Here is a 23,982-nt window from a genome sequence, read left to right on the forward strand (position 1 = left end):
GATCACAGATATATGCAGCCTACCTTCAAACGAACTAACCTGCGTGGAGCTTAGTGACTGCCGCAGCCAGGAAGTAATTTGGTCTGCTTTGATTTCTCTGAGTCACACATAGAAGAGGAATTTACTACCCTCTGCTCGTGACTGCAGAGACTTCTTTACCTCCGGTGAGGAAAAGAAGCAAACTAAAATTTGGTGGGAGCCATAGCTCCTCCTTCCAGTGTCTTCCATGCAGCAAAACTGCATCTTTATCTCATCATCAAATCTCTTGCTGACTGGACAGGGGAAAAATATCTGCATGGAGAGGAGATTCTTCTGTAGTGGAGAAGAGCTGGACAGATGGAAGGCTACAGGGACTCAATAGAAGTAATTTAATATTGTTCCTGCTTCATTTGTATGTCTGAAACAATGGCCAAAAAGAGTTATTTACCTGTCCTCTTCTCTGTCAGGCTCGCTACTCCCTATCCTACTCTCTACAGTAACACATGCCTTGTAGTCAGTAGCTTACAGACAGATGTACAGACTCATGTTAAATGAGATGGCCCATGTCCTGAAGGTAGGCTTGCTATGTCTGGACCAGAGTGGCTATATTTTGTGTCACCTGTGGATATAAATCTAGAATAACTGCCCTGGAGTGAGAGAATTCACCTTGCTGTAAATCTGGTATCTCTCCTTTCTGCTCCTGAGGTAGCCCCCCTGCGCTTTCATAGCTCCTCCTTGTCTGGGAACTTCTTTCTACGTTTCTACTGGTGTTTTAGATTCTCAAGTAAACAGGCTAGTTAAAAAATGTGAATTATGGCTAAGAACAAAAAGAAGTGCAGGTGCCTGGGGCAGTCCGCTTCCCCACCGTAAATGACTTGTTATCCTGTCACATCTCGTCTACAAAGCCTGGGAGAAACTCATTTTTTCCCATTGCTTTGTTACCGTGGTCTCTGAGCTGTGCCCTGTGCTCTAAACTGGCATCATTGTCCCCTTTCCCCAAAGAAGGAGAGCCCAATGAAGTGAGATTCTCCTGGAGGCTCTGGTGGGGGGCTTTGAAGAAAGCTATTCCTCTGCTCCTGGCTCATGCCGTGGGTGGCACTCTCAGGGGCCCAGGCTGGTCTGGAGCTCCCTCGAGCATGACTGTCGGTGCTCAGCTCGTTCAAGGACACTACAGGGCTCTGCTCAGTCAACGCTGCTTCCATGGTGCCTGTACTAAGCTATCAGAGAGGGAGACATGTTAGAGCTTGTACCTGCACATAGCAGAGCCCTCTGCTTACAGGATAAAAATCCAAATTCTACATGTATCAGCCATTAATGAATGATTCATTATCTAGGAAGTTTCACCCTGCTTAGTTCACCTCCTTACTTGTTGGCCAGATCCCTGGCTACTTTCCATCTTCTTTTTCTTGGAGATGGCTGGATTCGAGTGGCATACCAAGCTGTCATTTTGGACACTGTAGTTCTTGTTTCCAAGGAGCCAATAGGTTTTCATTTTCCCTTTGCCCTGGGCAGGAATAAGGAGAGAGCAGAAAAGGACTATTTTCAGGGGTTGTGAAGGAGAGCAAAGAAATAGCATGGTTAAGGCTACTACTTGTACTGCACTTGTTGTCTCTCCCTCTCTCATGGGAGGCTGGTTCTGCCTGGGGAGAAAATCATAATTTGTGTGCAGTTTGGGTGCTAATAATTCCCCCAGTTTAGGGAAGGGCTTGCAGGTCACTGGCAGGATTGCTCAGGGTTTAATATCAGCCTTACATCTATGTGTCTTTATAACTGAAACTTAACCTAACTGAATCCTAACGCTATTTCCTGAATTCACGCGCTTCCATGCGGGGAAGCACAGCAGCTGTATTTCAGAGCACACAGTAACACTTTTGCACTGATTAGGAGGAGTAATGAATTAGCAGGGGAACCTTGTGGCCACAGTTGAAAATCACCTTGCAATACACAGAAAAGCGATGGCTAAATCCATAGGGAAGGGTCACGTGCATTGCCATCTAACTCAAAAGCATCTGTTTCTGGAAGCTGTATGTTCTCCTGAGTGATATTCTAGTCAGTAATTTCCAAGCTTTAGCCTTTAATAAAGCTTTAAATTAAAGGTTAAAAGATCACCCTATTTGAGATGACAGAACTGGCAGAGGGGAAGACCCAGAGTTTCACGTTTCCTGTCTCATTAAACTCCTTTGCTGTTGCAAAGTTACAGAAAAGCAGTTACCTTGACTTCAATTTCTCCTCTCAGTTCAATTTCATAAGCATCATCTGTTAGAAGGGCATCATATGTAGCAGAACTGATGTGGATCTTCTGTGCTAGGATTCAGAACAGAGGATTGGAAATGAATGGCTCCTCCGTTCCCAGAGAGCACATATAAAATATGTGTTGTATATTAGGGGATATGAATACATATATACCCATGCATACATATATATGGATATGTGCATACCCCTCCTGCCTTATCAGCCCAGTCTTTCTACTTCCTTAAATATCAGGCTGAGGAAGCACAAAGAAGGGGAAGTTTAAGATGCCTGAGTGTGCGGACTCTGTTTCTCAAACAGTTGGAGTACAGGACCGTACAGAGGCAGCCAGGCTGTCTCTTTGTGCATGTCTGTGTTACACTGTACTCAGATGTTAGCTCAACCATAGGAGCAGTTTAGCAGGTTAATTGAACTGGGATGTGTCCCACTGACGTGGCTATGTCGTGCTAGATTGGGTATCTGCACTACACAGCGTTGCGTGGCAATAAAAATATGGGGTAACAACAGCAAAAGTAGCATAAAAGGTTGGACCAAGAAAAACCTGTGCTGCCCTCTTCTGTGCAGCCACGGTGTTTCTACTTGATGCCTTTGTGTTTAAGGCCTTAAAATCAAGCTCAGCTTGCCTAGTGCTATTCAGCATATGTCACCCTCTTTCTTCTCTTATTTTCTAATCACTTTCCTGAAGTACCACAGTGGCTGTGACTTTATTTGCTCCACATGAATACATGAGAGTTACTCTTGCTTATTTGAGTGTACGTGCAGGGAGAGTGGCAACTGCAGGTCATGCACGTGCTGGTTCTTTAGATTGACGATAGCTTCTTGTCTAGCCTGGGATGTGCCACAGAGAATGTTCCTTCTCCTGAACAAACCTGATTTCGCTCTTGACCATGCCCAGTTTGAGGAGATGCTGGGAGTTTTCTCTTCACTGTAATATCTGGGAGACATAGAGTGCGGGTGTGAGACTGACTGGCACATAAGGAACAGGCACAGTCACTTACGCAAGCTGGTGGACTCCATGCGGGAGGCTGTATTTACAGTGTCCCCAAAGAGGCAATACCGAGGCATTTTGTACCCAACAACGCCAGCTACACAAGGTCCTGGGAAAATACAAGGCACAGAGACCCCAATAAGTAAGCAAGTGGCAAAAATGCTGGGCGATGCCAGAATGAAGATGCCTTTGTAAATCATTCTGGATCCTGAGAGAGCAATGGGAGCTGGGAATACTCAGTGCGTTTAGGGTCTGGTTGCACAGTTTGATTTACTTGAGGAGGAAGCCACAATTTGGTTAGCTGTGGGTACCTGGGGCTGTTGTCAGGGGAAGATGCACTTTGCCAATAATGAATTATTTCACAGCCTTTTCCACGCTGATGGAAGTAAAAATCATTTCTCCCCCACTTTTACTGCTGCAACCCAGAGCAACGTTCATCTGGGAGTCCTGCGGGGAATCAGTAGCTGGTACAGTAATGCAGAAGTCTTTTCTCCTCACACAAATAGGCTGTGTGGTATTCTTTTTCTCATGCCTCTGCCTCAGCCTTACATACCTGTGTGTATCCCAGCCCTCAGCTGCAGTCTACCCATTGGCATATGAGGAATCACAGCCTGCCGAACTGCTGCCACCAGATCTAGAGACATTTTGGCAATCTCATCAGCGTGTTTTGTGCCATTCCTCTCTGGTAGGCCGCTTACTACCATGTAGGCATCGCCAATGGTCTCCACCTGACGGGAATGGACAAATGTCACTGAGTGGCAGGCACGAAGCTTTTCATTCCAAAGGAGATCAGAATAAAACATATCTCAGCTGTCTGCCAAGCTGCAACGTAGTCCCTTTGCAATGGGAGTCTAGGATTTCATGGTTTCTGGCCAGCAACCGGTATTTAATATTCACTGGGGAACAAAGTAAGAAGGATTCTAGCTACTTCCAGATTCCTTGCCTGAAGGTTTTCACTCACCTTGTAAACATCGTAAGACTCAATTCTGCTGTCAAAGCAGACGTAGAGGTTGTTGAGCATCGCAACAACTTGCAAGGGGGTACAGGAGGCAGCAATGCTTGTGAACCCCACGATGTCTGAGAAAAAGATAGTCACCTGTCAAAGGGAGAAAGGAAGGTGTGAAGCTAAGGTCTCCAAACAACATGGGCAGAGCCTTTGAAGAGTTTGGAGATTTGTGAAATTCTGAGCAGAACGGCACAAGGCACAGACTGCATGTAGAAGCAGTTTTGCAGAACTGAATAGATAGCTTCCTAAATTAGCAAGCTGCGGCTCTGCATTGTTCTCTATTACTTTGGTGGATAAAATGATATTTATTTCCGAAATTTATCATCTGCGTTTCTTTGAATACCTTGAATTATATGGGAGATTGAAAGTCAAATGCTCTGAACCTTGTAAGCTGTGATCAGCAAACTTCTTACAGAACTAGGGCCTGAATTTTCTTTTTCAGGCTGCTGTGGAGATCAAACGTAGGTGTCTGAACAGACTGAGAAGTAAAAGTTCAACTGCTGGCTCTTTTCGTGTTGAATTAGGAAATATTAACTGGATTTGGTTTCTCTCTGTATGATATTTTTCTTTCTTATGATCAAGTAATTTACAGAGAAATTTGCGTATTTTAAAATCTAATATATAAACAAAGAACCGCAGAAACCAGAATAACTAAATTGAAGAAGGAAAACGTGTGTTACAGCCGTTGACAAAGAATTAAGTGTTTTTCATTTGTGCTGCCTGAACTGTGTCAGATGTTTAAACTAAAATTGTTACTTTATTCTTCATTGGTAATACTAATTAATCCAGAAGAGCCATCTTTTCGCTCTCTGCCTTGGCTTAGTTACTTTTCATGGCATGACTATTGTTAATTATAATTAATTGCGCAATTACAGTGCACTATTTTGATAAAGACACCTACAAATTAAATGCAAATATTTATCATTGTGTTTCACAGCTGAAAGCAGTGGAGTGTCCAGGGGAAAGTGTGAAGAGAATTGCAGTTGCAATAACATGGGGATGTTGTGCAGAGTTTACTGCACATAAAACATATGTGCTATTTGCTAGCTTTGCACAAAAACCTTGGGCTGAAGGAGGCGGAAGAAACCTTCATAGAACTACTTTTCACAAAATGGAGGGGGCGCAGAGAAAAGTAGCAAAAGCTGGGGAAGAAACTGATCCAGGTAAACTGGATGAAATTGGTATGTGTGTGTAGCGCGGCTAAGAAATTATTACAGCTCCTGGATGCGGCCCTGGGAATTCGTTGCGTTATTCAGCCTGTTTGTGCAGCTACTAAATTGAGCATTGGCAAGCAGCAACATGATGCAAGGCAGAGCTGCACATAAATGGATTCCTGGCCAGACTGTGGCCTTGCTTTTATGGTTTTTACTTTCATTTACTTTTTTCTTTTTTTTTTTTTTTTATTGGCTTTGTTACTTTGGAGGCTATTAGATCATCTGTCCCCCTCATCCTTGAAAAGACCCAGGCTCTTTTTTCTGTTATGTTTATGGAATCACACTGATGAGTAGAGACGGGATTTGATCTACTTTGCTTTGTGATTCTTCCCATTTTACAAAGAGGAAACTCAGTTCTTGCTCCCGTGTACTTAGTATACAATGATACTGGCTGGTTCTCATGAGTAGGCTCTTAAGCCCAGATGAGACAACCTGTCAGTATAGGGTCTTTGATATCTAAAGCTAGTCTTCTGGAAATCTCAGCTCTTCTTCTCTCCTCATCAGCCTAATTGTCTAAGTGCTTCATGGCACATCACACAGCTGTTTTCAAAATGCATGGTGAATATTAGAATTTCCATCCAGCATCAACTGTGGATGCAAAAGCAGGTTCCTCAAAATGGAGATGAGGTAGGTACTCTTTTAAAGGAATACTTTTATATCCTTGGTAATAGCGTGTTTTCCATTTGCTCATCTATAGTCTCTAGATTTACCTGATGGTAGTTTTCTGCCTCAACTTTTCGGCATTTCCTTAGCTGCTTGGCCACAGATTTTGGCAACATCTGGTGTAAGAGGTCCTCAGCTAACTGCCTCTCCCTTTTCAAGTCCTCTGTCCTTTCCTTGAGGTTCCTGGCATAACTGTGTATCCAGTCTGTCATTTGCTTGAAGGACATCACGGTTATGGGGTAAATGAGGCATGCTATCACTAACAGGCTGGTCTTAAGGCTCACTGTGGACAGTATTTCTTTAGATTTCTTGTTGAGCTTTTCCTGTCCGTTCTGCAGCAGGCAGCTCTGTACGTAATAAAATTCCTTCACCAAGGCTTTAAAGGAGACAAATTCAGCTGAGCCCAAGAATGGGATGAGGAAAGAGATTCCTTCATAGTGAGTAAATTCAAGGGATAGATTGACATTATCCATCCAGCACTTATGTACGTTCTCTGATGAGAGGATAGCATAGTTCAGAATGCTGAAAAGTGAATGCAATGCTGTCTGAAAACTTGTAGATGCTGGCATTGAATGAGCTCTAAGCATGGCTTCTCTTATTCGAAGGATGAGTTTAAAAGCTACTACGTCAGCCCAGTCAGGATTGTATCTCATAGCTTTGAGGTCCTCGTGGAGACTACTAAAAAGCTCTAGCAGTTCAGAAATCACTCTGGATAGCATCTGGCTGGCCTCAGTATCCTGTGTGCTATTTATCCTTTGTTTCACGTCAATGATATAAAATCTGCAAATGGAGATTTTCTCCTTCTTGCATTGGCAATGCTCACAATACAGTTCTACTTCACTTTCATTGCAGAGGGAGCTTAAATTCTCCAACAGCTGAGCATGAAATGATCTATTCCTCTTATCTGCTGCTGGGATCAGCCAGCTTTGTCTTTCCTCCTGCAGGAGATAGATGAGGCGAATGGCCCAAAGGTTTTCACAGGAGGCAAGTTCCTGAAGGACCTTCCCTGTGTTTTTCCATGTTTCCAAGCTGTTGCTCAAATCAAAAGAAAAGGCTCCAAGGAGGCTGCAGAGGGAGACCATGCATGCTGTCAAAATCCTTTGGACTGTTTTGCTACCACCGGTGCTGGAGAGAGGAGAGCATCTAAAACAGAAAAAAAGGGGTCTGATCACTGAGGTATTTCTTACAGGTCCTGAAAATATAACTGGAGCTGGTAGTGATATTTAACAATTTGTATGCGTTTTGAAACAAAGCACAGGGATCATACATTCTCTGAATGCTATTGAAAGATGTCTTTTATTGAATAACCCCATGCACCAGTACAGGCTGGGGGTTGACCTGCTGGAAAGTAGCTCTGCAGAGAAGGACCTGGGAGTGCTGGTGGACAACAAGTTAACCATGAGCCAGCAGTGTGCCCTTGTGGCCAAGAAGGCCAATGGTCTCCTGGGGTGCATTAGGCAGAGTGTTGCCAGCAGGTCGAGGGAGGTGATCCTGCCCCTCTCCTCAGCCCTGGGGAGGCCTCACCTGGAGTACTGTGTCCAGTTCTGGGCTCCCCAGGACAAGAGAGACATGGCACTCCTGGAGAGAGTCCAGCGGAGGGCTACCAAGATGATTAGAGGGCTGGAGCACCTCTCCTAGGAAGAAAGACTGCAAGAGCTGGGCCTGTTCAGCCTGGGGAAGAGAAGATTGAGAGGGGATCTCATCAACGTGTACAAGTATCTGAAGGGGGAGTGTCAAGAGGATGAGGCCAGCCTCTTCTCCGTGGTGCCCAGCAACAGGACAAGAGGCAACGGGCAGAAACTGAACCACAGGAAGTTCCATCTGAACCTGAGAAAAAACTTCTTCACTGTGAGGGTGACAGAGCACTGGAACAGGTTGCCCAGAGAGGTGGTGGAGTCTCCTTCGCTGGAGATATTCAAAAGCCGTCTGGATGTGATCCTGGGCAATATGCTCTAGGTAACCCTGCTTGAACAGGGAGGTTGGACTAGATGATCTCCAGAGGTCCCATCCCACCTAAACGATTCTGTGATTCTGTGAATTTTGGTCCATCAGGATTTTTCTTTTAAAAGAAAAAGTGAGGTAAAGAGATTGTTTCCATGACCCTCTCAGAGCTGCAAAAACACAAATGAAAATATAATGTTTTCCTGTGAGTATTAAGACTGATAAAATCATTTGCTGCAGGTTTTATTCTTTCTGGTACTTCTATCTAAATCTCAGGCTCATGAAAAGATGATTATTCATTACAGTGATCACGAACTGGAATGGTTGAAGTTATTAATCCAAACAACTACCAAAAAATTTTAGAATTTGTTCTTAATAGGAATTTCTAGATGAAGAATGATTTGTGCTGCTATGTTTAAATAAGCTTGGACATTTCCACAGTGCTGTCTGAATATTTCAGAAAGAAAATGAATCAAATTCCATTTTGTTACAGTTTTTACAGAAAGCATATGTATATCCAATTTTTACTGTTTGAGCTTCATGATTACATCTCCTGTCCTTCTCTTTCGTGCTGCACATGATTGGCATCCGTGTGCTATACAGCAGAATAACCTCTAATAATTTTGCTTTTCAGAACTATTAATCAATCATTTGCAATCTTACTGTAATGATGCTCACAAAAGCAACTCAGGATGTTACGCTGAAGCAGGGCAATCTTGGGTAAATCTGTTCTCCGTATGCAACCCTTATTTCTCCTGATAAAGAACAACCAAGGAGCAAGTTTGCCGATCCATCCATCCAGCGCAGCGGTTTTTTTTTCCTCTTTTCCTCTGTGTAGTAGAAGTGATTAAAAAAAAAAAGTCCTTCTCAGATCCCCTGCTCTCTTGGATAGGTGAAATTAGATTTATAAGAAGATAAATAAAAACACAAAAGAGCCTGCTATTTCTCAGCAGAGGCTGATATTAGGCAAAACAAGTTCCTGCTGTGCTCTTTGCAGCAGAAGGATGTTCAGTAGTTTTAAAGTAGAAGAAAAGAAGTTAGAGTCTCCGAAGATAATAAGTTCCCCTTGTTTTCTGTTATTTATATTTACCATGTTAATCCAAAGGGAACAAAGGCAAAATGTCTGACTCGCAGGAACTGCAAGCCTAGAAAAATTTATCCCCAAACCCAGATGCCTTTTTGTTCTCAGAATGACTTCCAATATTTTTCTTACTCCATCTACTGCTTACCTTTGCATCACTTGTTCTCCTTTCTTAATCAATTGTTTTAGTTTGGAATCCATCTAAATAAGTGCCAGGAGGTAGAACAAAAACACAGTGACAGTCTACCTTGATTTTACACTGCCTGCTTTTTGTTACAATGAAATAAATATAAATAGAGGCTTTAATTTAATACTGGGCTAAAAGATGTGATTCTGCTTGCGCTTTGCCAAAAAACGTTATGTGCATCTGATGGTGTCTTGGCCGACAGCAACAATTCAGAGGTCTTTGCCTGGGCTCTGAGTTACTTAAAAACAAGCAAAGTGGATATGAAGCAGGTAGGTCTGCAGCAATGCAGTGGGAGCCCCTTGCTGCCGGGTTGCTAACCCCCAAGATCATGGTGTTAAAAACTTCTCTGTAAAAGCGGGCATTTTGCAGCATTTCGGCACTGACCTGCACTCGCCTGCCGAGGCCCACGCTGCCTTTCCGCCAGGCATCGCCGCTCTCTGCTCTGGTGAGGACAGCTCGCCAGCCATGAGGTCCCGCTCGCTGGCCCAAGGGTCCTGCCTGCCGCCCATCTCAGCCCTGCCACCACCTTGCTTTCTCACACCTCCTCCCTCCGAAACTGTTCCCGCAGCTCTTCGACTCTTCCTCCACCATGCATCCTCTTCACAGCAGGGCTCGCATCTTCCCCCAGGTGAGAGTATCAAGCTCCAGCCCTAGACAGGGGAAGGACTGTAAAAGGTCTCCAGCATCATCGCTAAATGAAGGCTCTGGTTCTGACAATACACAAGAACGTTTGACCCACGTTTTTCTTTCGTGTTGCCAAAACCAGTGTTTATTACAGTTTGATTAAGTACAATATTGTTATTTGTACATGCATAATTTCCCAGCTCTTTATGATCAAAGGTGTCATGACCATGACTTTATTCAGGCTGTTCTCCTTCTTGGTACTGTTCTCATCTATCATCCACTTCTCTTTGCATTAGTTGCTGTTTATAACCTACAAAAATGTAAAATAAGGCAAAAATCAGATCAGAAGACCCAGGAATTTGTGAATAGTGTACGCTGCAGCCAAGATGCAGCATTTGAATAACTGAAACAAGATCTTTGCTTCTCAGTCACTCTTTAGGTTAGGGTTATATTAACAAATAAGTGGTGTTACAGACTTGAGCAGCATGCGTTGCCTTCTAGGATGCGATTGTAACAAACAATGAATATGAATGCTTGAGTAATCACTTCAGAAGTCATGCCAACAAAACCTTTAATGCCCATAAATATATCTTTAGTACAAGGGCAGAATGTGTTCCTAAAGATCCAGACTTATCTAAAGGTGGAAATAATTTGGGTAACTATTTAAGAGGAAGATATTTTTTGCTGTAGGGACTGCTTTTGTGCTGGTAAGGGCTTGTTTACATAGAGAGGTTACTTAAAGTGATATAACCAAGGATAACTATGAAATAATTTTTTAGGTACTTTTCCTCAAATAAACCTTTAAATAAACCTTTAAAGGTCTTCCCCATCCCTCTTCCGCCCACCTCCCCGAGGTGTCTGATGATGACCTTAGAAAAAGCTATGTGTCTGTATTGTCTGAGTAGCAATAACTAGACCCTTACCTGCTGGATCCAGCTATTGAAGTCAGAGACCCGAGTGAAGACAGAAGGCTTGTGATAAAAATTGCAGCCCAGAGAAGAGCCAAAGCTGACGACGCCATGCACTTCCCACCTGCCGTCAGCGCCTTGGCAGTTCAGGGGGCCACCAGAGTCCCCCTGGGAGGAAGAGGGAACACAGTTAATGGCAGTCATAGCGTGCATAGTGCTTCCCCATTTTTTAAGACTTCCTTCCCATCAGATCTGTTTGTGTCTGAAACCAGCCCTTACGAGCAGCGTTCTCTGGACTCACATTGCAACTGGAGGTGACTCCATCCCCACCAGCACAAACCATGTTGGATTTCACCGTGCTCCCCCACCAGCTGTTCTTGGAACAAGTTGCATAATCCACCACCAGCAAAAGGCCTTGCTGCAGTTCATCTGGAAGAGCTCCATTTGCTGCAAGGAAATAGAAGCAAAGGAGTCATGGTACCAGCTGGCACTGAAGAAAGAACAAACCTGCACTGTTCAGCCTCTCCCAGGATCTAGGTAGTATTCCTCCGGGTAGGAAACTCCATAGAAGCTGTATTAAAGGAGAGGCTGTATAATCCATTCCTTTTCTGCACTCTTTCATCAGAGAAAAGCCTTAACTTACTAATAATTCTCATTCCATTTAAAAATGTCTCTGTGCTGGAGAAATAAGCGGCTGCTCTTTGCTCAGAGCTTTGCAATTTATTTAACACTCTAGGAATTGCCTATTGAGCAGCATTGACACTGCTGAAGTCTCTGAGATTTTTTTCACTTCACATCTATTCCATTATGAGTCTTTTCTGTTCTTCCACAGGGTATATTAGCATTAGCAAACTCATCAGCCTGCACACCGTTAATGTTTGTGCTGCAATAGCTTCTGAAAGCCTAGGGCCCTCTAGTGCATTTCGAGCCCCACTACAAGCAAAATATACTCCAAGGAAAGGGAGGGAAGAAACACTGTGCGAGTGAAATGGGGGTCTGATCAACTACCTCACTACGTTGGGGTTGAAGGGACCTTGAGCACCAACAACAGCCTTTTTCCAATCAATCCCCGAAGGCAATAGTGAAAGATTTTGTTTTACAGTCTTGCAGCTGTCCGAGTACTTACTCTGCAGCCTTCCCCATCCTGTCACATAGCAGGCAGTGTTGGATGCTAGGATGCTTTGTGGAGCGGGGAGGCAGGCCAGCTCAATTTGGTTGCTTAAGGTGACACGTTTGGTGAGTTTGATCAAAGCAATGTCGTACCTGTGGTCGTATGCACATATATGAGAGTGGGGAAGGGAAATGAAGGGATGAAGAGGATGGCAAAGAGAGTAAGATATAGAAGCCTGAAAATTTAGCAGTTATACAACACTTGGCCTATTCAGAAGAGATGCAAGGGAGCAAGGAGACCAATGCCTGGTAAGTAAAGATTCCTGCACCCTCAAAGCAGGGGGGAATCCATGCATTGGTTTCTTTAACTGCATTGTGAAGCACTGCAGCTTCACAAAGTATAGGCAAAGACTGTAATTGCATAGTGGCTCCTAGAGCTACAGGTTTCTACGCTGGCAACTGTTCTGGGACAAGGAAGTTTCTTCATTGTTACTCAGCTCTTCCCTGCAGAACTGTCCGCTTTCCTGCTGGCGGCGTTCTGGAAATGACCTTTCACAGATTCTGTTCACCAGAAACAAGCCATTTTAAGAACTGTAACTCTGGGCAGCTGGAAACTGAGATGATTTCTTTGCTAATGCACTCAGCCTGCAGCAGGGCATAGCAGTCCTTCAGCAACAAAGATATTAGAACCAATTATCAATAGTGCTTTACAATTATGGCCTTCATATGAGGGCTTCAAAGAACATTATATCAATTGTTTGATCAATTCATCCATTTCCACTATACAGGAGAGATTATTGCCTAGGACAACAGCTTCTCAACATGCGAAACTGCAGCTGAAAATGCAATTAGTAAGTAATTAATACTGAAAGTTCCCTATCCTCCCTCGAGGGAGAAAGATAGAGACTGGAGGCTCAAACTCTCATCCATTTCATTTAGAAATACCACAGTCAGCCTAAGCTATAACTAGAGGCTCCAGACATTTGACTGCCACAGTTCAGGGGGCCTGGATTCGGGCAGTTTAATTTTGGCCCTGCATCTAATATATGAAAAAATACTTGCCACTGACTTACCCATTTGCAACTTTATTTGGATTCCATTTCTCATGAACAATGATTTTTTCTGGCTGGACTGCAATTGATCCTTCTTCCTCAACTTTTAGGTTGTATTTCCCAAGAAATACTCGATACGTTCTAGAAGAACTGAGGAAGAAAAGGACTAAGGGTTATCACTCAGTTATGCAGTTACCAGCTTGCTGCAAAGCCATCTGCATCTTGGCCACCGGAGGTACGTGTATGCTCAAGGACGCAGGCTACTGAACCAAAAAGGGGTTGCTGCTGTGAAAACATTTTTGACGATGAAGGGGCATAGCTGTACCCGATCATTTCCTTATTATACTTTCCCACTGCGTAAGAATATGAAGGGGTTACCAGAAAGGACTGGTAAACTCAAAACATTTGTGATTATTTCTTCAGGGAATGGATTGAGTGGTTATCTTTAGATCTCACTGCCAAATGAACTATAGAAACAGGCACCAAGGCTGAATTTTAATAGCAACTTGAAAATGTAATGATTTTGTAGTTATTTACAGAAAATTAAGTGTACGTAATTCAGGACATTGAGCTTTTCTTCCTCTACCTTTAAGAAAAAGGAAAAAGACATCCTCTTTCTTGTGACCTGTTAGTTGTAATCAAAAGATAGGATATGAGACTTAGCGTCTTATTTGGAAAGGAAGAACTGGCATTAATATGTTTTTTTTCTTCATGTATCTCTGGTCATGCACTGCTTTCTGGATACAGCCCTTCAGTCAAGGATTTACCTGATGCAGTGTGCGGCTGTCATCACCCAGTTGCTTGCAATGAGGGTTCCTCCGCAGGTGTGATACCATTTGCCACTTGAAATGTATTGGAGGGAGGCCTGGGACCAACAAAGTATATAAGGCTCAGATTTTTGTGTTCTGATTTTTTCACTGTTGCACCCAGAACACAACTTGCCTTTGGAAGATGGTGGGAGGTTTTTAAGCAACAAGAATGGTCAGTTCCTGCCCTCAGAAAAGGCTTCCCTCTTTCCCTGTCATCCAAAAGTTTAGTTTTAGTGCTGTTTTTCCAAAGCTTTCGCTAAGCTCGGCCCAAATAGAGCATTTTATTTGCTACAAAAATGTATTTGTTAACTCTGCGTAGAAGTATGCCCCAGTATGTGCATAGTTTTCTCCACTGAGTTTCGGTCTTCTTGCTTGAATATGGGATGGAAATCTTGGAAGCTTTGACTCTTGTTGATGAGTGGTGCCTAAGCTGACTACAGGAAAAGGAAAGCCTTCATAACTAGCAATAGGTGGCACATTCAGAGCTTTCTTTAAAAAACTGGAAACGTTGAGATTCATCAGAGCGTAATATGATATGTCAGCAAGATGTCTCAAATGAAATATAAGGGCTAGTTTTGTTCAGCCATGTCATGTGAGAGTAGCACAATGCTAATTTTTCCAGGAAAAGCAGGAAATGACTAACCTGCCAGGGCCAGCTGTATGGTCTTGCATTTTCCCCTCCAACCACTCTAGACACAGCAGGTGGGTAAGCAGGAACCCCACAGCCAAGGGCTACAAGACATGCAAAATAGGATTTGTTTTAAAAATAGAAACTTTAGAAAGATTTTTCTAACAGTTTTTTTTAAAAAAACATAACTGTGTTTACACAGAACGTTGCAAGGCAGCAGCCTAGTGCGTGATTTGACGTGGTACAAAGTGAAGATACAACAACCATCAGTCAAGACTGATCAGCATAATATAAAGCCTGTTTGGACTGTTGTGTTGTTCTGACAAGTGATAAAATCATGTTGGCTTAACCAAATTCTCATGTGTCAGCTGAGATGCAGCTCCCAGCAAATGCAAAGCAATTTGATGTGGCTTAACTGTATTTCAGTGTATTCAAGTTAAGTAAAATAACTTTGAATTTGCCAAAGGCTGAGGGCATTCATGCTAGTTGAGCCCATCTAGTACGAACAGAATAATCTAGCACCTCGCTGCTGTTTTGAGAGAACTTTTTAATTAATCCCCTATGCTGTATCTCATTCTGTCCTGTTGCAGAACGTATCTATTTTCCCAAGTAAAGGAAAGTTGCAGTTGTGTTTAAATTCATTTTTCCTTTAGAACTAATGCTGGAATTGGGTACATACCTGCGGTTGCCAGAGTCAGCACAGCAAAGAGGATTCCGAGCATGATGCCGGTTAGCTGGATGCTGCTGACTCTGTCTTGCAAGCTTTATATGTTGATATCATTTATCTTTGGGAGATATGACTTAAAATGTAGTGCTGCTCTGATACCAATGGAAAACTTATGCAACTGTGGGATAATTTTTTATATGCACAAATGCGTTTAGAAAAAATAGTTTAGATGGACCTTGAATGCAGGCACTATCTGCAAATTTGGTAAAAATTTCCAGCTCAGGTGCACATTGTCTGTAGCAGCTGTTTGCTTTCTCATTGCCTTGAATGTTTGTCCCAGCAGTGTTATCAGAAGAAAAATGTGATATGAATTATTTTAATATTTGATGGCATGTCAGCAGTAGCAGTGTCTGATATATTTGGAATGACATCAGCAGGGTTGGACTAAATGAACTCTGGTGGTTCCTTCCGACCTAGATTATTGTATGATTCTATGAGTCTATGATCATTTGAAATTGTATTTTATTTTATTTCATTTTATTTTGTCAGTGAATGGCAACTACAACTTTGTACTGACTGAAACACTGTATCTTCTTTTCTAGGTCAAATTGTATGTGTTTTAGCACGCCATGTTTCTTCAATAAAACAAACTGCAGTCACTTTGGAGAGGAAGATGTTTCAAGCAATACAAAGAATCAGCTGTCCATGATGATGGAGAAACACTGGTGTAGTGTGGTGAGCCCAATTTCATTTCGCTTCTTCACTTTTAATTGTTAGATCAGTAGCACTTCCCTGGAAGAGAACGGGGTTCCTGTAGCTCACTTCCTGTAGAAGTGAGCCTTTTCACATCCCAAATTAGCATGCTGACTTTTGGAATAATGCAGTGTGGCTGGTTAATGAAAAAGGGTAAGCTACTACTTTTTCACCAGTAGGACAAACAGGACCTGTTTGCCCACAAAAAGAAGTAGGCATATAGACCGCTACAGAGCAGCTGCCACAAAAGGAGTTTTTGCAGTGCCCTAATTTGTTAGTGGATGTTTGATATCAATGGCAAGGCTTACCTTTGTGTCTCTCTCCCTTCCGTCTTCCCACTACAGGAGTCTTCCACCCTCTCTCATATTAGGCCATCCAACCACCTCTCAAGTGAAAAACTGTTACCAGTTATTTAAAAACCAAAAATCTCTATCCCATAAGATAGAGACAGGGCATACATGAAGGACAAACTTATTAGAATGGAAAAGAAATATCATAATGTACAACTTTCTGCTCTATATACAGACAAAACTGGAGGCTCCTAAAAAGCTGAAATAATTCTGTTGTTTAATGTCAGTACTAACAAGCAACAAAACCCCTTGTTTTCATAGCTTCCATTCAGCAGTAGGTACTGATTTGGATGAAAGATGCCTGGAGCATACATGTGGAAGGCAGAAATATCTAATGCTTTGCTGTTTTGTCTGCTTCTTAAGAATGTATTATTCTACCCAAACAATAGTGCTTGAGCAAGCTGCATTCTGAATTTCAAATGGAATCAACCAAACACTGTTCTGGCATCTTGTATTTATTATCTGACAAAGGCAGAAGACAAAAAATTGACTGAGCACAGAATTGGGATTCTAAGAAAAATTTGTTTTAGGATTAGATGACTCTTTCCTTACTGTTTGAATTCACAAGTGAAATAACTTACTGCACTCTCCAGTTTTAACTTTCATGCAGTTTCTGTATTCTGTTTTACCACTGAGGTTTTCACCAAATACCAACTAAAAATTGACTATAAGTTTTGGATATTCAGTTTCTATTTTAATTTTCCTGATTTGTGAGTATGCTCATAAATACGGGATTGTGTTTAGTTTTTTAAGCATTTCTGCAATAATTTCAAAAATAACCTGCTGCTATCTTACAGACCACAGGTAGGGAAACCCTATTCGATCTTACCTTCCCATTTCTTCTTTGTAAGGGAATTCTGAAGCAGTTCTTTTACTGGGGGTGGATAATAAGGAAGACGCAATATTTTGAATGTAGAATGCCCTCAAAGCTTTCTTTGTTCCATTCTTGTTTTATGTAACAATTGCTTATCCATCTCTTCCAGGTCTAGTCTAATTAGACGGGAATATCTTTCTTGGACTAAGTGGACATCACACTCTTGGCATTTCTGTTACGTGAACATCAGACAGTTCAGCCTCCAGCTGATACCATGGTGGCTTGGAAGCAACTCCCTAGAAGCTCTTATCATCTTCACACCAGATGCTGCACAGAAACTAAGCAGATCCACAGGACTTCAGTAGAAAACAGACCAGGAACTTCTGGTATGTTCTGTTAAAGTATAACAGCTAATATCTCTTCCAATATTCCTAACGTACAATTTATAACGTACTCCATTGTTTCACCATCTTTAGTGTAGTCCCTCATAAGGTAGTAAACATGCTAAACCAATTAGTAAGTAGGACAGTCTGCAGACCAGTAACAGACGCTGAGATCTACTTTTGTGAGGGAGGTTTTTCTTCATCTGAAACTAGGCCGAGAAAAAAGATGCTAAGGTTAGGGACAGGGCAAGTTAAATTCTGCCCCAGCTTTTCAGCAGGACTGTCTATATATCTGCTGTCCTCTTAAGAGGCAGGAGGGGATATTCAGTTACTGTGTCTCTTCTCACTGCTGCAAGCACCTTAGCTTATTTCTGGAGAAACAGCTTATGCATACACATGCACACACTTGCTAAACTATTGCAGAAGGCAGGCCACCTCTGCTACCTCATCTCCATTTAAGACAGCACTGAGAAAGGGTGATAATAGCCAAGGCTGGTCTGCAAATGACTTGTTTCACTGTTTCTAAAGCAGTAATGGCTTTCCTCAGATTGAGTTAGAAAGCCTCTCAAGCTGTAGCTTTCGTGTGTGTATATAGAAGTTTACTCTAACAAAGAAATCGTCTGTTAAACAAACATCAGAGATTCATACCGCAAAAACACAGTGCTACATGCTCACCTCGAATACACTGGGATCACAGTGTCTGTTCCCAGCTTAGACCCTTTCACATATTATTTGCCACATGGTATTTCCTTTCAATCCAGGCACTTTTGTAGTTGATATTGGCCACAGATGTAACATAAGGCTCTGCTTGTTTTAACCGAGGGAAAAAGCAGGGGTGGGTTGGAGAAAAGAACAGAGACAAAAAACACACTTCAGTAGTCAGACTAGACTGAAAGGTATTTATTTAGAAACAACAGCTTTGGTATTTTAAAACCAAACAATCTTTAAATCACTAGGAAGTGAGATGTCTCCCCCAACAGCCAAAACAAATCAATGCACAAAGTCTCAGTATGCTCAGAATAGAAAACTCACAGATCAGCATTTCCAAGGGTAAATCCGGAAGCAGTTAAACTGATTTTGCATCCTGCAATGATAAATGCTGAAAAACCTGTTACCATCACTTAGATATCTACAGTTCAATTGACGGCCTTGTTACTGAAGCGGAGGCAAAATTATTAACATCCTTTCCCTCCCCCCACTCCCCAAGCAATAAATTAAGAAACGTATCCCAGAAAGGAGGTTATACTAAGTTTTCTAGTTAAGTTAACTCTCTGAAAGGAATCATCATTCTTTATTTTCCTGTAAAATTAAAAAAGAATCAAAATATCAAAGGACTCGGTGTATTTTCAAGTATTTTTCACACATGGATTATTCTCAGGGGACTGAACAGCTTACAAGGAAAAAGAAACATGTCCGTTACACAAGCTCCAAGGATAAACTCTTGAATAACCACGTGTTCCAAGTCACGGATTCCTCTCTTAACAAGGCACAAAAGGATTGTTGCTTTCAAAAGGTCCTTGTTCTCAGCTGCGGAATTGTCAGACGTCTTGTGCAAATGGAGGCTGAAAGCAGGACTGTTAAGTTCAGTCAGACACTGGGATACTCCCATCCAATTAATAAAACAAGGTGTTATTTCAACACGGTTAATTTTGCTTACTGCTGCAGAGATTGTGAGCTTCAACTAGCTTCCACTTCCTCCCTGTTTCTCGAATCAAGTTCTGCACCATCTTCGTTTTAAGCAGGTCCAGTTAAGACCAGGAAACACACTTGTTTGTTACACACTGCAAGACTTTTTGCAGTGCCAAGAATGAAGAGCTACTAAGTCAGCCCTGGCCTGTAGCTGTGAAGCTTCTCAGCAATTCAGTGAATAGTGTCAGGGACAGCTACCTGTAATCATGGTTAACAAGTCTTTTTGTAAAAGGCAGAAGGCAAGTCTCATAGATGACAAAGGCAACCAAATAAACAGCAATGAAAAAAGGATGCAACAGCTTTAGAATTTCAGGACACAGCTGTATAAACAATAATTCAAATTACTTTCTGACCACTTCCTCCTTTTGCATTAATGTTTTGATCATGATCATAGGCTTATTTCTTTGCAGATTTCTTTGATATGCATTATCTATCCTACCTCTTCCTAGGTTTGTCTGTCTAGCCACAAGCATCTTCAACTCATTCTTTCAAAGGATGACACGTATTCAGACCCACTTGGGATCAGGCCTGAACTCCAGTGCTCAACACTGCAAAGCCAGCGAGCTGACAAGACCATTGCCAGCTCATCTTAACGACACCCCACGCATACTGAATATCAAATCTAGTCCAGTACCTTTTGTCCAGCCTTAGCTATTCAACATTTACTTTTCTATTACAGTTCGGGAAAACGGGACAATTTAAAGCCAGAGCTTTTCCTCTGACAGCTCTATTTAACTGCTTCCTAATTTTTGTTAAAAAAAGAAAAAAAAAATTAGACAAGCCACCTTTAACTCCATCTGACCCTAAGGAGAGCTGCCTCCGAACAACAGAGCTAGCTCACACAGCAAATCCAGTCTAATTTTTCATTTCCCCTCCATAGCATCAACATGCAACCAGAAAGTACCAGTACTAGGAGCAGAATCCACTGTCTAGTATCTGTTCTGTACTAAGCTTTTACCATTGTTCTTCTTTCTGCCATATCCCCTCCCGTCCTCAGACATTAATTCTAAGGCAATTCAAACAAGATTTCCAACTCCCTCATGCAGAAGTGAGATGCAGTACAGCTTGAAATCTGAACCTCCAACTCACAGTAAAAAACTCAGCCTTTTTCTTAGAGCAGCTATGTATTTTGTATTTATTTCAGAAACACTAACTCAGCCGTTTTCCAAGTTGATGCTGGTAAATGTGGTATGATGGAGGACTGAACAGCGTCTATGTGCCTATGAACATTTACCCCAGACCCAACAAGTCAGTGCCTTGACTTGCCTAAGAACACTAGCTAGCATTTGTTGTTCTCGTATGACACATCACACACTCAGACAAGGCAGAGAAGCGTGTACATCTCCCACACAGTAGTCAAGACAAGTACAGAAACCCTGTCACAAGCATTCCTTTACTGCATAACAAGAAACAGCATCCTCTGTCAGGGCTGCAGCTGTTCTCTTAAATACAAGCAATGTTCTACACCACTGAATGAAAAAAAAGGACAGAAAAGCTGTGTCTGCCTTAAACTGCAACCTTCTCAATGTTTAAGAAGGACTGACAATGGATTTATCTTTTTTTAATGTTTGTGTGATCCCTACCACTCCAAGCCGTGCCCTAATCCTGCTTCTTGCAAGAAGAGGTCACGGATCACTTGTTGCAAGAGACTGAAAATCCTCACAGGCAGAGAGAGAACCTCCCTAGGCACAGTGGACAGAAAATCAGGTTGATGACAGCGGAGAGCAGCCAAAAGCAGCAGCCTTATACCTTACTCCTGAAGAGCGGCTTGGCTCCTGGCCCACAATATTCATTGTAGATGAGTTTGAACAGAAACAGGTGAAACAGTGTGATTAAGGAGGCCACGCTGAACCAGAAGAGGAAGGGTAGGCCTGGGTATTGCTTGGCCATGTGTTCCTCATGAGCCAGAATAGCTTTTAGATGGAGTGTGTGTCTCAGGTCCTGCAAGTGGATCAAATCTGTCGATATGTAAAGCAGTGGTGTGATGGGTTGAGTCACCATGACAGGGAAGGTATGACCTCGTGCCTCAGAGGTCAGCTCCACAGGCTCATTCATACAGCCTGCCTCGCACGCATACAGTCTAACTGGCTTGTCTTGGAATTTCACAGACACATGCAAGAAGGGCTTTCCTTCTGCATCCAGCAGAACAGCCAGGTTAATCAAGTCCTTATTGTAATGAATCCCACGTAAGGAATAGCTGTTATGAAGTACATCAGGGTCAGCCTGAAACTGAAGATGGTTTTCTGTGAACTGCAGGCCCCCGAAGCTAAGCACCATTCCCTGCATGAGTCCATGGACCCCAGCTGCCACGAGACCCTTACATCCCCGTTTCTGGAGAGTTAGCTTCCACAAGTCTGAGAGCTGCAAGATCTGGGGGACGCTGGTCAGCCTTGCTGGCCACAGGTTCTCTGCGTGCATGGTTGCATGGCCACTGAAGCAGTGGTCCGCATAGTTCAAGCTGGCTTCCATTTTTTCTCTGTCCTCGCCACTAATGAGTGGATCTAGCAAAGGAGCTGGCATGCTCGACAATACATAGTAGAGGGTCATATTAACAGTCTCGCTGGAAGGTGTATGTAAATCTGTGATCTTTCTCATTTCGATACCTGTAATAAATGAAAACAACAAAAGCGGTCAGAGGATGACACATGAACATGCCGTTAACTAGCAGAAAAAGTTCAGATTTGTGCATGCTACGTGATGTCATTCAATACTGAGGTGTCCTTGGTAACGGCTAAGGAATCTTCGCCTATGAAACGCTGAAGTGAAATGCCGAGAGCTCCACTCCTTTTATTTTCTTAGCTACGTTCTGTGCTACTTTGTTGCTACTTTGAAAGCCAAACTCCCACTACAGGCAGAGTTAGCTGATATACAGATGCCTGAGGGGAACTGTCACCGTGACTCTGCAAGTCACCGTGACTCTCCAAGACAGATCTGTCAAAGTAACATCTGTCTTTTTGCTGGCTATAAAACAGTAAGTACTACATGACTTGGGCAGCTGTTCTTTTAAGCAAGACCAAGAAAAAACTTCAAGAGAAAGCTTGCCTGAAGTAAGAGCAGGGCAGTCCTTAACCTCCACGAAGAAATCTATCCTTTACACTGTCACTAGAGGTCAGCCCTGTTCCCAACTTGGAGCTGGCTTGCTTGACAAGCCAGTGAAGTTTCTGAAGACGCGAAAGCCAACTTGACACAGCGAAGACTAGTTTTCAAAGTATTTTTAGCAGGAGTACCTCTCTTTCATTTCAGTTACGGGTGACGTGGCTGTCTAGGAGTCTGGCCTGGAGTCTCTGACGTGACTCCTGTTTCCAGCAGCAAGCAACTTGCCTGACGCTAAACCACGAGCTAGTGGCAGATGCAGAGTTATGATGAGAAACATTCTTCTCTCCTATCATTTTGTTTATGCAATAAGGATGACTTAAGTTTTATAAAGTACTCTGGGTTCCCAAGCAGGAATGCTGTTTTGTTATCCCACAGCATCCCTTCTGGCCATGGAAACACATGAGGAAGAGGGAGCCTCCGGAGAGCTCGCAGGGAGCGTTGGGCTCCACCAGTAAAGCAGCTGTATGAAGGTGAGCATCCCCTTCCTTACCTGAAATGAACAAATCCGACCAGGTCTGTTGGTGCTCCTGGAAGAGATCTTCCACCCCCATCTGCATCACCTCCAGCATCTCCTTCTTTGCCGACTCCCTCAGCTTGCTGAAGGTCTCCTCCAGCCTGGAGACCTCGATGGGCTCCGAGGTGTACACCACGGAGAGCATGGTTTCGTCGAAGTGAGACTTGGGCGCCACCTGCACGCGGCTCACCAGCTTCTTGGCGGCCACCACCATGAGCACCACCTTGGGGCTGCCGGGCAGCAGCAGGCGGCCGGAAGAGAGCAGGAACTGCCGCTCCTCCACCTTCTCCAGGCTGGTGGCGAAGCGGCCCCCCAGCGAGGGCGCCGAGGCCGGAGCCGAGGCCTCGAAGGCGGCCACCCGCTCGGTGGGGTTGGCGATGCGGAGGCGCTGCAGGTAGAGGTGCGGCCGGCTCCGGTGGGCCACCACCTCCTCCCGCACCGTCACGCACTCGCCGCCGCCGCCCGCCGCCGGCCCGGTGTGGACGCAGCGCACCCGCCGCACGGCGCCGTCTCGCAGCGCCGCCAGCGCCGCCCGCGCCTCGCCGCGCCCGCCCAGCGCCCGCAGCCGCACCAGCGCCGGGTACTCGGTGGCGAGCACCGGGCCGCCGCCGCTCGCCGCCGACACCCACAGGCGACCGGCGGCCACGTCCAGCAGCAGGAAGCCGTTACCCGCCAGCGCCAGGGCCCGGCCCGGCGCTCCCCGCTCGCCGCCCTCCTCGTCGGGCAGCGGCAGCGCATCGCCGCGCTCGGCCTGCGCCCGCCAGGCGCCCGTGGCCGCCTGCAGGCAGAGGGCGGCGGCGCCGCGGGGCTCGGCCCCCCGCGCCGCCCCCCGCCGCCCCCGCGCCGCCCCCGCGTACCAGTAGGCGACGAGCAGCAGCGCCAGCAGCAGCAGCAGCCGCCGGGCCCAGCTGCTCGACAGCAGCCCCGGCAGCCCCTTCAGCCGCTGCTGCAGCCACATGGGCGGCGGGCGGGCGGCCCCCTCCCGCCGAGGGACCCCGGCGCGCCCGCTCCCCCCCCCCCGCCGAGCCTCCTCCTCCGCCGCCGCGCTCCCCTCACTCCGCCATCGCCGCCGCAAAGCGCCGCCCGGAAGCGCCGCGACGTTTTGCGACAGCGCCGCCCCCTCCGGCGCCACCGGCACCGCCCCCCCCCCCCCGCCGTGTTAACGGCAGCGCTGCCCGTCACGTCTGCCTGCAGCGAGCTGCCAGGCTTTTGATTCCCCACCCCGCGTCTCCCTCTAAACGAGCTGCTTGGTTGTTTTTTTTTTTTGGGAGGGGGG

General features: G+C 44.5%; 3 protein-coding genes and 1 long non-coding RNA gene across 4 annotated transcripts; 1 reads left to right on the forward strand and 3 right to left on the reverse strand.

Moving 5' to 3' along the window:
- Window positions 1-959: 959 nt before the first annotated feature.
- LOC138061824 (uncharacterized) lies at window positions 960-7,685 on the reverse strand. Its single transcript, XM_068915935.1, has 8 exons — window positions 7,625-7,685; window positions 6,148-7,243; window positions 4,179-4,313; window positions 3,771-3,945; window positions 3,228-3,326; window positions 2,192-2,283; window positions 1,346-1,483; window positions 960-1,196 (listed from the first exon to the last, which is right to left on the reverse strand). The coding sequence occupies exons 1-8, from the start codon at window positions 7,669-7,671 to the stop codon at window positions 960-962; spliced, it is 2,019 nt and encodes a 672-aa protein (XP_068772036.1). The 5' UTR covers window positions 7,672-7,685.
- A 2,364-nt stretch (window positions 7,686-10,049) lies between these two features.
- Window positions 10,050-15,250, reverse strand: LOC104141855 (chymotrypsin-like elastase family member 2A). The gene is made up of 8 exons (XM_009671421.2): window positions 15,120-15,250; window positions 14,456-14,544; window positions 13,771-13,868; window positions 13,025-13,153; window positions 11,968-12,104; window positions 11,143-11,288; window positions 10,857-11,009; window positions 10,050-10,243 (listed from the first exon to the last, which is right to left on the reverse strand). Exons 1-8 carry the CDS (start codon window positions 15,160-15,162, stop codon window positions 10,226-10,228), a joined length of 813 nt encoding a protein of 270 aa, XP_009669716.1. The 5' UTR covers window positions 15,163-15,250; the 3' UTR covers window positions 10,050-10,225.
- Window positions 13,114-22,697, forward strand: LOC104141856 (uncharacterized). The gene is made up of 4 exons (XR_011135824.1): window positions 13,114-13,238; window positions 15,710-15,842; window positions 17,194-17,410; window positions 22,568-22,697. It is a non-coding gene; the product is annotated as an uncharacterized lncRNA (long non-coding RNA).
- On the reverse strand, window positions 18,293-23,679 carry KIAA2013 (KIAA2013 ortholog). Its single transcript, XM_009671650.2, has 2 exons — window positions 22,683-23,679; window positions 18,293-21,699 (listed from the first exon to the last, which is right to left on the reverse strand). Exons 1-2 carry the CDS (start codon window positions 23,662-23,664, stop codon window positions 20,840-20,842), a joined length of 1,842 nt encoding a protein of 613 aa, XP_009669945.2. The 5' UTR covers window positions 23,665-23,679; the 3' UTR covers window positions 18,293-20,839.
- Between the last annotated feature and the right edge of the window lie 303 nt (window positions 23,680-23,982).

Source organism: Struthio camelus, chromosome 21 (genome assembly GCF_040807025.1).
Source record: "Struthio camelus isolate bStrCam1 chromosome 21, bStrCam1.hap1, whole genome shotgun sequence".
Classification (NCBI taxonomy): domain Eukaryota; kingdom Metazoa; phylum Chordata; class Aves; order Struthioniformes; family Struthionidae; genus Struthio; species Struthio camelus.